We start from the raw sequence: 13619 nt of genomic DNA on the forward strand, positions 1-13619 counted from the left end.
GACAGGAAACACAAAGGATCAGGTGAATAAAGGGGCAGACACCCATTGTCTTCCCCAGTCTTTTGTGTTTCCTCCCCGGAGGAGGAGGCAGGTGTAGGAGCTCTGCTGTACCTGTCCTGGTCAGAGGACCATGAAGGCGATCAGGGGTGGGGGCCCCCGGTGGCCGGCGAGGCTGTGTCCGGCGCTTCTCCTCCTTGAGCCCGGGGAGGGCTATGTCTGCTGCCCGCAATGTTGAGGAATCCTTTTCACTGGTCTGGCTTCTGGATGTGGCCCAGGGGCGCATGCGCAGGCCTTAAGTTCCGGCCTATGGAGCGCATCGAAGGAGGGTGGGGCTTCTGGCGCATCACTTCCGGATCTCACAGCGGTGATGACGCCGAAACCATGGCGGTTTATTTAAACTGCTGAAACCGCTTCAAGTCTGCTGGGCTTTCCTGTGCAAAACGCAGCGGCATGATGCTACAGGAGGAAGAGGCCTCTCTCATAGAGACTGCAGGACACAGCGGTGGTGGCGCCATACCAGCTCAGGTAGGTGTTGCAGAGGTAGGCTACCTACTAGGCTGGGAGAGGGGGGGGGTGAGTACAGGGGCCCCTCAGAATGCTGTGGATCCTCTTGTTTGTTTTTTTTTCTCCCCCCCCCAAAGCTGAGTCCGGGCTAAAGAGCCTAGGAACTCTGGCTTAGCTTCTCTGGCAGGGGGAGGGGGTGGTTGTTAAAGATTATCCCCCTCCTTGTTTTTTCTGTTTAAGGGGTCTTATTGTTTTCTTTTTCCCCCCTCTTTTCATCTTCAGGCTCAGCCTAAAGACACAGAGAAACCGGCAGGAAAGAAAAGATGCTCGGCCTGTGCCGCTAAGTTTAAGGAGGGCGGGAGTAAACCCCTTTGTAAACCCTGCATAGACAAATTGGTCAACAGGGGCATGCAAGGATTTAATCACAGGAGTCCAGAAGGAAATGAAAGCGATTAAATCTATGCTGTTTAACATAGAGACCCCCAAACAGCCAGCAGAAGCTCCCCTAGTTTCAGCCCCAGAGGACGGTGGAGAAACAGAGGCAGAGGACTCAGATTCCCTTGAAGAGCTTAGTGAGGCAGCTTCTTCCAGGGAGGTCCTTGAGTTAGGAACTAAATCGCCTAGGTATAAGTTATCACTAGAGGAGGTTGATGCTTTACTAGGAGTGATTTATGAGACCTTAGAAATTAAAGAAGTGCAGGTCTCTCTGTCCCTGCATGACAAGATGTACCAAACCCTAAAAGAAACTCAGTCTAGGGTCTTTCCGGTACATGGTACTTTGTCAGACTCCATTAAAAAGGAGTGGGTGAAACCTGAAAAGAGCTGTTTTTCCCAAAAAGCTTTAAACGGAGGTTCCCCTTTGACGAGGATTCCTCTTGCATCTGGAACAAGGTTCCAAAACTGGATGCGGCCTTCTCACAGTGCGCCAAGTCTACAGACCTTGCCTTTGAGGACATGGGTGTTCTTAAAGAGCCCATGGACAAGAGAATAGAGATTCTCCTTAAAAGGTCATGGGAGGCAGTTATGGCTAACCTAAAGCCAGCTATGGCCACAACAGTGGTGGCCAGAAATTTGGAGGTTTGGCTGGACCAACTTAAAGCCCATCTGGAAGGAGGGACTTCCCGTAAAGAGATTCTGGATTCCCTACCTATGCTGTCAGAAGCGGCCAGGTATATGGCAGACGCTTCGGCAGAATCGGTTAAGTTATCATCCAGAACTGCAGCCCTGGTGAACTCTTCACGTAGGGCTTTGTGGTTAAAATCATGGTCAGGGGACTTAGCGTCCAAAATAAAGCTCTGTAGTATTCCCTTTGAAGGGGACCTCCTGTTCGGCCCAGACCTGGATAAGGTCTTAGACCAAACAGCTGATGGGAAGAAAGCTTTTCCATCAAAGGTCAAAAAAGCTCCAGAGCAACGTTTTTTTCGTCCCCAAAGACCACAAGGGCAGGCTTCCAAGATGCCAACCACTAAAAAACAGTGGGGGAGAGGGCAACAAAAGAAGGGTATTCTCTTTTCCTCTCCTAAAAAAAAAAAACCCCTAAACCCCAGTGACCGGGTCCCGGTGGGGGGAAGGTTGGGTCAATTCCTCCCACAGTGGGAAAAAGTGAACCAAAACAGGTTCCTACTGAGGATCATCAGGGAGGGTTATCAGATTCAGTCCCAGGGCACTCCGCCCGCAAGAACATTTCTGACCTCCCCTCCCAGAGATCCTCTAAAGGCGTCGGCACTACTGTTGGAAATTGACGACCTTATGGACCAGAGGGTTCTTGTTCCAGTGCCCCAGGAAGAAACAAATGTGGGTTTCTACTCACACATCTTTGTAGTGAAAAAGCCGTCTGGGAAGTTTCGGCTTATCCTGAACCTAAAACCTCTGAACAGATGGGTGATCTACAAGAGATTCCGGATGGAAACCATATTTACGGTGAAGGCGATGCTCCCCCCAAATTGCTTTATGGCTTCCCTGGATCTAAGGGATGCCTATCTACATATCCCGATTCACAAAAAGTCTCAAAGTCTTTTGAGAATAGCGATACGCTGGGGGAGTGCTGTTTGCCATCTGCAGTTCAGCGCCCTGCCATTCGGGCTGACTTCTTCTCCCAGGATTTTTACCAAAGTTCTGGCAGAAGCACTGGCTCCCTTAAGATTAAGGGGGATCTCGGTCATTCCTTATCTGGACGACCTTTTATTTTTCGCCCACTCCTTCCCGAAGTTGCAGGAAGACTTACGGGTAGCTATTCTTTTCTTGAAGGACCTGGGTTTGTTAATCAACCAGGACAAATCCAACCTGATCCTAACACAAGATTTGTGCTATCTGGGGTACAGGATAAATTTGATAGAGCAAAAAGTTTTCCTCACTCCAGAAAAGGGGGTAAAAGTAAAAGCGACAGCGGTCGCCCTACAAACCAACCTGCCACTGTTCATCAGGACAGCCATGTCAGGCCTAGGGTTCCTGGCGGCTACGATCCCAGCCGTTCCTTGGGCAAGGGCCCACTTTCGTTGTCTCCAGGCCAACATCTTGAGAGTTTGGGACGGGAGACAACAATCCTTGGACAAGACCATCTACTTGTCCCTAAAAGCCAAGCAATCGCTCTGGTGGTGGAGGAAAGAAGAGAACCTCTGGGTGGGCCTTCAGTGGTCCTTCCCAATATATCTGTCTGGATAACTATGGACGCCAGTACCTGGGGCTGGGGAGCCCACTGGGGATCAAGGATGGCCTAAGGAGCATGGTCCAGGATGGAATCTCTGAAATCGGCAAATTGGAGAGAGCTGTGGGCAATCTGGGAAGCCCTAAAGGTCCCAAGGACCTGAACGGCCACCACATACAAGTCCTCTCGGACAATGTGGTGTCGGTCGCTTATGTCAACAAACAAGGAGGGACTCGGTGCCCATCCTTGATGCAGCTGACAGCAAACCTTTTTTCTTGGGCGGAGGCGAACCTGAGCTCCTATTTCTGCAGTCCACCTCAGGGGAGTTGACAACGAGATGGCAGATTTTTTAAGTCGCCATCGGGTGTTGGAATCGGAGTGGTGACTAAACAGGGAAGTCTTCCAGTTAGTGACCCATAGATGGGGCCTTCCAGACATAGATCTGTTTGCCAGCAGAATGAACAACAAAGTCCCAAGGTACTTTTCCTTGGAGAAAGGCGGAGGAGCCATAGGGGTGGATACCCTGGCTCAGGAGTGGACGTTTCAGCTGAGTTATGCCTTTCCTCCATTCAAGCTGATTCCTCTCGTTCTAAAGAAGTTCATTCAGGAGGATACCACCTTAATCCTGGTCCCGTTTTGGCCAAACAGGCCTTGGTTTTCATCCCTGTGGCGTTTAGCAGTAGACCCTCCCCTCATGTTCCCAGAGAGGGAAGACCTGCTGTCCTAGGGGCTGATTCAACTGCCAAAAATTCAGAGAATGAAGTTGGCAGCCTGGTATTTTGAAGTCAAAAGGACTTTCAGATAATGTGATCCGCACAATTCTTTCTAGTAGAAAGGTCACCCAGGCAATTTATTTTAAGTAATGGAAAATTTTTTGTTCTTGGCTAAATACCAGTAACCGGGAGGTCGGTGTTCCAGCCATCCTTGAATTTCTGCAGGAAGGGGCAGACAAGGGACTGGCCGTTAGCACCTTAAAGATGCAAGTAGCGACATTATCAGTGTTTCTGGAGAAATCCCTGGCTTTTGAACCTTTAGTGATTAGGTTCTTCAAGGGCTTATCCAGAATGAGACCAGTTCCATTTAGGGTTCTTCCTAAATGGGACTTATCAATAGTACTGCAGGGTTGGATAAAACTTTTGCAGGAGGTAGACTTGTTTGTTTAAGTATATTACCCTTGAAACAGCCTTCCTGATGGCAATTTCTTCAGTCAGGCGCATGCAGTGAGTTACATGCGCTTTCAGTTAAGGAACCTTTTCTTCAAATTTTTAAAGACAGGTTGGTGGTACGTACAGATCCAGGATTCCTACATAAAGTGGCTTCCAGGTTCCACAGGGCCCAAGAAATTGTTTTACCCTCCTTCTGTTCCTCCCCTACCAATCCAAAGAAAGCAGAATTTCATCTTCTAGATGTCAGGGCCTGTGTTAAACTATCTAGAGTTGTCTGAGAGCTTTAGAAAATCCAATGCTTTATTTGTAGTGCATTCAGGGAAAAATAGGGGGCAGCAAGCTTCAAAGAACACTATTGCCAGGTGGATTAAACAGGCGATAATGGAAGCCTATAAAAGTTTAGACAAAGAGTGCCCTTTTTCTCTTTTGGCTCACTCCACAAGGGCGTTATCTGCCTCTTGGGCGGAGCGAGCAGGGGCGACACCAGAACAAATTTGCAAAGCAGCCACCTGGTCTAGCTTCTTGACATTTATCAAGCACTACAGACTGGACCTTCTCTCTGCGCAGGACCAAGCGTTTGGAAGGAAGGTCTTTCAGGCGATAGTCCCACCCTAAATCTGGTCGTTGATCTCTCCTGGACAGACGACTGGAGAAAAACCAGAGTTAGACTTACTGGTAACTCTGTTTCTAGGAGTCGTCCAGGACAGCAGGGATTCCCTCCCTATATGCTGTTATAACCATGGGCGAGTGTTTTTGTCTTGTTGCAGATGCCATGTCCGGGGAGTTCTCGGATAAAGACTGGGGAAGACAGTGGGTGTCCACCCCTTTTTTTCACCTGATCCTTTGTGTTTCCTTTCTCCCCGGAGGTGGAGACTATATCTCCTGTGCTGTCCTGGACGACTCCTAGAAACCGAGTTACCGGTAAGTCTAACTCTGGTTTTTCACAGTTGGTTCTTTGCAAACACGGTGGAAGTCCTTGCGGGACAGGATCAAAAGAGATCTTCGAAAATATGAGGAGGCCCAGCAAAGTGGAGCTCCGGCAACCTATAAAGTGCATCCACTAAGTGGAGAGTTAGTTTTCCTGAGGGATTCCTTAGCTTCCAGAGCGTAATTTTTTTTTAAATTTCAATATATACGTGTATATGTGTGTGTATATATATATATATATATATATATATATATATATATATATATATATATATGAAAAGCTGTAATTTTTTTAAAAATGTTTACAAAAAATCTTATGCCAAAAAAGGTGTATATAACGTAAATTTTTATTTTTTGAAGAACATCTAATATTTCTGAAGATGATGAAAGTCAAAATTTGGATGTTGCGGTAGAGCCCTCAGAAAACACAATGGAGGAGGGGCCTGGTACCTCTGCTCCTACGGCCACTACTACTCCAGTCTCCATCATGTCTGAGCTTATAGGCCCAGATGTTGCTCTGCACCAGGTATATAACTCTTCATAAATTGCAATCTATCTCCCTCTATTATTTCTGTATATCTTTATTTTTTTACGCCATTCCCAATACTAATACTGTGGTTTTTATTTCTTTGTAGCCTGGTCGTACTATCAACTCCCCACCTGGTTGTGCTGTCAACTCCCCTCCACGTAGTCGCGCACGGGGGCGTCGACAGCGTGAGAGGGAGCCAGAAACATCTTTGGCAGAGGAACGAATTCTTCAATTAATAGAAGAAATACGCCAGGAACGCCACCGAAATTATGTGTTCCTGGAAATGAACAATGGCAGAACTTCCTTCTGTAGAACCCTTTATTGGAGCAGCTTTCTGGTGAGCGTGAGAGACTGTACACATTTTCTCGGCACTGTTAGGTTATTTCATGTCTTGAGGCACAAAGACAGTCTCGCCTTCACTACGCTACATAGCTGTTCAGGTGAAAGCACATAGGATACTGTTCCTGACCAAAGCCAAATAGGAAGTTCTGCCATTGTTCATCAGGGTCCCCAAACAGTGTACACCAGCACTAAACCTCCAGGAACACATTACCAGTCAGCAACAGTGGCTTCCTCTCTGCTCCCCCATCTACGCACTCAGCCCCCTCCTCTACAAAGGATGACCCATCCTTATTCCAGCTATGATGATGGGCAGCCATCTCCATACCCTGCCTACCACCAGCTGTAGTTGAGGCTCCATTTCAGTTGCACTAAGGCCAGTTGGTAAGGCCTTTCAGTAGGTTACATGTAGGCCGGTCTGAAAGGCCTTTCAGATTATTGAAAAAAAGGTATTACATTTTGTCTATGCATTTTGATAAATAAAAATTCTATTTGTTCATATGCGTTTGTTGAAGTGGTAAGTTAATTTTCCTTCTTCACCCACACACTAGAACACCTAATGCACATTTCATGTGTGTGTTGGAATGGCCATTTTGTCCCACACAGATGAAAACGATGACTGCATCAGTGGCAGCCTGTCCATTAGGGGCGCCGCCCCCCCATCCATATGTCCGGCCCCCTAATCTACATGCAGGGCACCGGATGCATGGATTCCAATAGGAGATTTTGGGTTTGGGTGGTTGTCGTTTTGACAACGCACCCCCCCCCCCCCTCCAAATTATCGAGCCAACAAAATATTTTTTGGGGGGGTTAAAGAAACAATCCTTTATTTGTAAAGTAGTGTTCACATTCAAACATAACTATTATTCAAATTCAAACATTACTTTTATTCAAATATTACTTTTTTATTAAAATTCAAACATAACGATATGGAAAAATAGAAAAGAGATACCAAACTAGATATGTGCATCCTGCCAGGGCAATCTACCATCTGGGGAAACAAAATAATCAGCAAACTGATTTCTAATTGACATAACTCGAACAGTGGAGCGCAGGTCCAGGAACTGAATGTTCTGGGCAGGGTTTGGAGGTGCAGGCTCAGTGGATCCTCTCTCTTTGTCAATCACAAAGTTATGTAGAACACAGCAGGCGAGAACTACTGTAATAGCGTTTTCCACATCCAATTGCATTGCAGATAGGAGTACCCTCCACTTAGCTGCACATATTCCAAATGCGCACTCGACAACTCGTCTTGCGCGGCAGAGTCTATAGTTAAAAATGTTTTCCTTATGACTAAGTCTTTATCCACTATAGGGCCTCATTATGTTTTCAGCAAGGCCAAATGCCTCACTGCTACAATGACCAATGGAAGGCTAGGCTCTGTTGTACATGGAAGAGGCCTCTATCCAAGAATCTCAAAACGGCCTTCATATAGGTGACGCCTCATGGCGGATTCACGAAAAATTCTCAAATCCCCCTGACTCCCATAGGCTCCAACATCCACACATATGAAGTGTGAATGAGCATCCCCCAATCCCAGGAGTACAATTGAAAAATATTTTTTTTTAATTAAAATATAGTGAACCATATTTGGGTGGCTTCTTAACTCTAACGTGCTTTCCGTCCAGAGCTCTGATGCAATTTGGAAAGTCTGTTTTGAGCCAAAATTCATCAATTACTTCTTCCCACATCTGTTCCGTTGGCACTGGCATTACATCTCTATGAAGTGGGAGATTAGTCCGGATCGAGGAAAAGATAAATGCAGCAATGTACAGAGACCTCAATGAAAACCTGCTTCAGAGCACTCTGGACCTCCGACTTGGGCGAAGGCTCATCTTCCAATAGGACAACAACCCTAAGCACACAGTCAAGATAACAAAGGAGTGGCTATAAGAAAACTCTGTGAATGTTCTTGAATGGCCCAGCAAGAGCCCAGACTTGAACCGTTTGGACATTTCTTTGGAGATCTGAAAATGGCTGTGCATCGACGCTCCCCATCCAACCTGATGGAGCTTGAGGGGTCCTGCAAAGAATAGGAGAAACTGCCCAAAAATAGGTGTACTGAGCTTGTAGCATCATACTCACTCAAAAAGACTTGAGGCTGCAATTGGTGGCAAAGGTGCTTCAACAAAGTATTGAGCAAATGCTGTGAATACTTATGCACATGTAAATTTTTATAGTTTTTTTAATTCCTAATACATTTGCAAATATTTCAAACAAGCTTCTTTCACGTTGTCATTGTGGGGTATTATTTGTAGAATTATGAGGAAAATAATGAATTTAATCCATTTTGGAATAAGGCTGTAACATAACAAAATGTGGAAAAAGTGAAGCGATGCAAATACATTCCGGATGGTGTGTGTGTGTGTGTGTGTGTACGCTCACCGATCAGCCATAACATTATGACCACTGACAGGTAAAGGGAATATCTTGTCACAATGGAATCTGAAAATTAGTGGGATATATTAGGCAGCAAGTGAACATGTTGTCCATGAAGTTGATGTGGCGAAAGCCGAAAAAAATGGGCAGTTTTTTGTATGTGGGGCTGTTAAGCCCGTGGTGACCCATGTCCACAGCCAAAATATTTTACAATGGTCACATGAACATCACAACTGGACTATTGAGGAATGTAAGAAGGTGGCCTGGTTTGAGGAATCACATTTTTTCTTTTACATCATGTGGATGGCCAGGTGCGTGTGCGTTACTTACCTGGGGAAGAGATGGCACCAGGATGCGGTATAAGAAGGCATGTCGGCAGAGGCAGTGTGATGCTTTGGACAAGTATCTGCTGGGAAACCTTGGGTCCTGCCATTCATGTGGATGTTACTTTGGTGTCACGTCTCACTGGGTCAGGGCTGTTTTAGCAAAAGGGGGTCATACTCAATATTATTAGGTGGGTGGTAATGTTATAACTTATCTATCTAGACTATCTACCTATCTAATCTAATCTTATCTATCTATCGGTGCTGTTGATATGAAATTTTCACCACACGTTGAAAACAACCCATGCAATCTATACATACATGAAACTAAAACAAATAAGTCCAGAAATTAAGTTATGTGTAATAAAATGGAATGACACAGGGAAAAAGTAAAATTTGAATACCTGAAGAAAGGGAGGTGCAAAAAGGCATTGAAAGCCAAGACACCAACTGAAATCTATCAGTAATTGGAGAGCAATCTTGCCCCTTGTCAGTGCAAATTAATATCGGCTGGTTCAGTCTAAACTGATGGCCTATAAAAGGTGTCTCATTACCAAGGTGTCACACAAACATCTCATGATGGGTAAAAGCAAAGAGCTCTCGCAAGTCCTTTGCAACCTTATTGTTGCAAAGCATACTGATTATATTGGTTACAGAAGGATTTATAAACTTCTGAATGTCCCTGTGAACACTGTTGGAGCCATAATCTGGAAGTGGAGAAAACATCATTTAACCATAAAGCGGCCACGATCAGGTGCTCATCACAAGATTTTTTACAGAGGAGTGAAAATAATTATTAGAAGAGTTGTCCAAGAGTCAAGGACCACTTGTGGAGAGCTTCTGAAAGACCTAGAATTAGCAGGTACAAGAAAACCATAAGTAATGCACTCCATTGCTAAAGAAAAAGCATGTTGAAGCTCATTTAGAGTTTGCTGCACAACATTTAGACCTGTGAAATACCGGGAAAATATAGTCTGGTCAGATGAGACCAAAATTGAATTCCTTGGATGCCATAATACACGCCGTGTTTGTAGGTCAAATGGACCTGCATATCACCCCAAAATTACCATACCAGCAGTGAAGTTTGGACATGGGAACATGATGGTGTGGGGCTGTTCTTCAGCATATGGTACTGGTAAACTTCAAATCATTGAAGGAAGGGTGAATGGAAAAATGTACCAAGACATTCTTGATAAAAACATCTGCTGCCAACTACCAGGATGATGAAGATGAAACGAGGGTGGACATTTCAGCAAGACAATGATCCCAAACACAAAGCCAAGGAAACTTTCAATTTGTTTCAAAGAGAGAAAATAAAGCTGCTAGAATGGCCCAGCCAATCACCTGGTTTGAATCTAATAGAAAATCTATGTAAAGAACTAAAGATCAGAGTTCACAGAAGAGGCCCATGGCACCTTCATAATTTGAAGACTGTGTGGAAGAATGGGCCAAAATCACACCTGAGCAATGCATGCGACTAGTTTTCTCCATAAGTCCTTGAAGCTGTCATTAGGATTTTGTACGTAGTATTAAATAAATTTGTTAGTGTGCAATACTTTTTCCCTGTGTCATTCCAATGTATAACCCATAACATAATTTTATATTGTTTTTATTTTTTTGTATGTATCGATTGCATTGGTAGTAACTGAAATGTGGTGAAAATTTCATGTCAATAGTACATTTTAGAAATCTGTTTTACCTTTTAATAAATGGTGACGTGTTCAGTACCTATTTTACCCGCTCTGTCAATCTAATCTGTTCTATTTTTTGCTCTTGTAGAACCATTTCAAACATGGAATCCATAATAATTGATCACTTAGCTAATGGAGGAGTCTAATGCCCAGTACACACGATCCGAAAATCGGACGACGCTCCGTCCGTTTTTGTTTGGTTGCTAGGAACTCTCAATTATATTCGCAAATGGGAGAGGTTACTTACGATACGAATTTTCTCGGACGATGATTCAAAAGCTTCCGGAATGCGTAACCACGTTGTAGCGTGTGAGGGGAAAATGATGTCTACTGCTCATGCGCTGTCTACTGCTCACCATTTTTTTCGGACGAACAACATACTGATAATACGATTATCGTACGATGTGTTATAATACGATCAAAATTTTTATGCTTGCACGACCGGATAATATCGGGTGAACTGTCGTGATCACCTCTCGTAAGCTGTGTACTAACGATCAGATTATCGCCCGATCCTTTCACAAGCGTTATTTTTCGTCCGATTTTCGGATCGTGTGTACGGGCCATAAGATCCTACTAAAACAAATTTAAGAATCATGTGATCTTTGACACTTCATATCTGTGTCTGCCCAGCTACACTCTCCAGCATATCTAAATCCCTCCTTTTTAACATTACATAATTGGGCCAAATTTTAGGTGCTACAAAACTGCTTTTTTTTTTTTTTTTTTTTTTTTTCTGAAGTATCATTTAAATATACAAAAAAAGCTGTCCTTTCATCCACCAGCATTTCTATTGAGTAGATAAGAATAACATTGCTTCACACCGTTTGCTTTAGTCATGCTCATGCTACATTATTACATCCAAGTAAGATTTGTACGTAGAATGTTTTCAACTGTACTAGCTTGTAAAGCATCCATTGCTCCCAGCTGTGTAGTACAGTACGTGCTTTTAAAAATTTTTTTTTTTTTTTTTTTTTTTTTTTATTAAAGTGATTTTAAAGCACGTGTTTTTTTAAATATAAAAAACAAAAAAACAAACCGGTTATAATTGCCTTTTCTGTGTAATGGTTTTGCACAGAGTAGACCTGATACTCTTCTAGGGTCCCCCGTCAGCACTCCTGGCTCCTCCTCCCCCCACCCCACCTGCTGAGTGCACCTCTGTCGCTTGCTCTGGGGGCACTCGTTCGTGCTCGCTCCTGAGCCGACTTTGTGTGCTCAACAAGACACAGAGCGTGGCTCAGTCCTACTCCCTTCTCCCTCCTCACTGGCTGGAGCCAATGACTCCGCTGCTGCTTTGCACATCTCTGTATTGAGATCAAGCTCAGGTAAGTATTTTGGGGGGGGGGGGGGGGGGTGTTTCTTCGCTTGTGTACAATTCCTTAAAGTCAATAATATCTATTGCATATATGTGAATGTGACCAGCATCTTTGAAATACTATAGCGATCAATGTATGTTTTTAGTTTTAAAACATTGTTTTTTTGTAGATTGTTGTTTTGTTTTTTTTTGTGTGTGTGTGTGTGCACAAAAAAGCATTATGTATACAGGCTGTTCAGTGATTGGCTTCAACTGAAAAATTAGAACAATCTCCTGGCTGAGATTTACTGGGGAAAAAAGATGGCCTCCAAATGGAGATTTAATGTTTAAAATACTTCTAAAAATAAAGTGCAGAACATTTCATACTGCATACAGTATCTTATATTTCTCCTAAACTTTACCTTTTGTGGTTAAACCACATTATTTTTGGTTACTTTGAAATTTTGTAAGGGTTGAAGTTGACCTCCCTAAAGTAAGATTATTTGAAAATGTCGTCTTTCTTCTCAGGAATGCTTCAGAGTGTCAGGAAAAAGTGCGGTTATTTGAAGAATTGGATGTGTGCTCCTCGAAGTTCAGTTTCTCTAGAGCAGAGTGTGAGGTTAAGAAGCAGGGATGTCGGATGCTCTGTGACGTGCTCCTTGATCAAGCAGTGCTCCCTGGAGTTGGCAACATTATCAAAAATGAAGCCCTGTTTGACAGCGGCCTACATCCAGCTGTACAGGTACAGTGCACTAACTTTTTTTTTTTTTTTTTTTTTTTTTTAATAAAGATTTTATATACTGGAATAATGGCAGCTGCTGCTTTTGCAAATTGGATAACTTGTTAGACATTTATAGAGAGGTTAATCTTAGTCCCCGTTCACACTAAGGCGACCTGTGAGGCGACCTGGTCGCCTCACAGGTCGCCTTCCATAGGGAAGCTGCGGACCCGCTCCAGCATATTAATGCTATAATGTCAAATGTTTTACTATTCTTTTGCTTTGCTGTTATTACAGGCTGGCTTACTAACAGATGTACAGATTAGCCATCTGGTGAAGATGACGCGTGACTTTACGCTCCTCTTTTATAAGGTAAATAGTAATTTAATTGTTACAAAAACAACTGTGGAATAAACTCTGCCTACAAGAAATGTTCTGTTGTTGCAGTGTCGAAAGAATGGATCAGCTCTTTACAAGCATTACAAAGTATATAAAAGATCTAACTGTGGCCAGTGTGGTACAAAGATCACAGTATGCCGCCTGGGAGAACACAACAGAATGACCTATTTTTGCTCAAAGTGCCAAAAGGATAAACCTCAGCAGCTTGATGTTAGGTATACAGCCGATTTTTACAGTTACTGTATGTTTTCAAAAAAATGCAACAAATAGCACTTGTTCGTTCAGATTTTAAAAGTAGAACGAAGGGAAAAATTTTATTTTGGATAGAATAAGGGAGACAGACTTCCTGTCTCACACTCAGAACACAACGTTCTAAACCATTCTGAGGCAGCTTTGTGTCCTCTGATTTAATACAAAGCTTCCTCTAAATTGCTGAGATGAAGAGGCTTGCTGGTGACGTTATGATCTGAGTTAACCAATCAGAGGAAGCTTTGTATGCATTCACAGAATACAAAGGTGCATCTAAATGGCTGAGCGCCGACTATTTTCTTCCGAGTGTGAGATAGGAATTTTCTCGTAGCCAGAACCCAGCACTGTGTACTGTAGCTACATAAAGTTCATACAGCCAGTGCAGCACTTATTGAAGGAAATAGTTTATTTGGACAAGCTTGGTTCAAACAAGCTATTTAAAGTGACCGGAGTCCTA

At 43.7% G+C, this 13619-nt stretch overlaps 1 protein-coding gene across 1 annotated transcript in view; it reads left to right on the forward strand.

The window, feature by feature from the left end:
• Positions 1-13619, forward strand: part of NEIL3 (nei like DNA glycosylase 3) — a 118354-nt gene that overhangs the window by 56854 nt on the left and 47881 nt on the right. Inside the window, exons 4-6 of the mRNA XM_082269703.1 lie at positions 12325-12538; positions 12812-12886; positions 12962-13128. Coding sequence (XP_082125829.1) covers positions 12325-12538; positions 12812-12886; positions 12962-13128 — 456 coding nt within the window. The remainder of the gene's footprint in view (positions 1-12324; positions 12539-12811; positions 12887-12961; positions 13129-13619) is intronic.

Source organism: Pelophylax lessonae (assembly GCF_965119305.1).
Source record: "Pelophylax lessonae genome assembly, chromosome: 1".
In the NCBI taxonomy this organism is placed as follows: domain Eukaryota; kingdom Metazoa; phylum Chordata; class Amphibia; order Anura; family Ranidae; genus Pelophylax; species Pelophylax lessonae.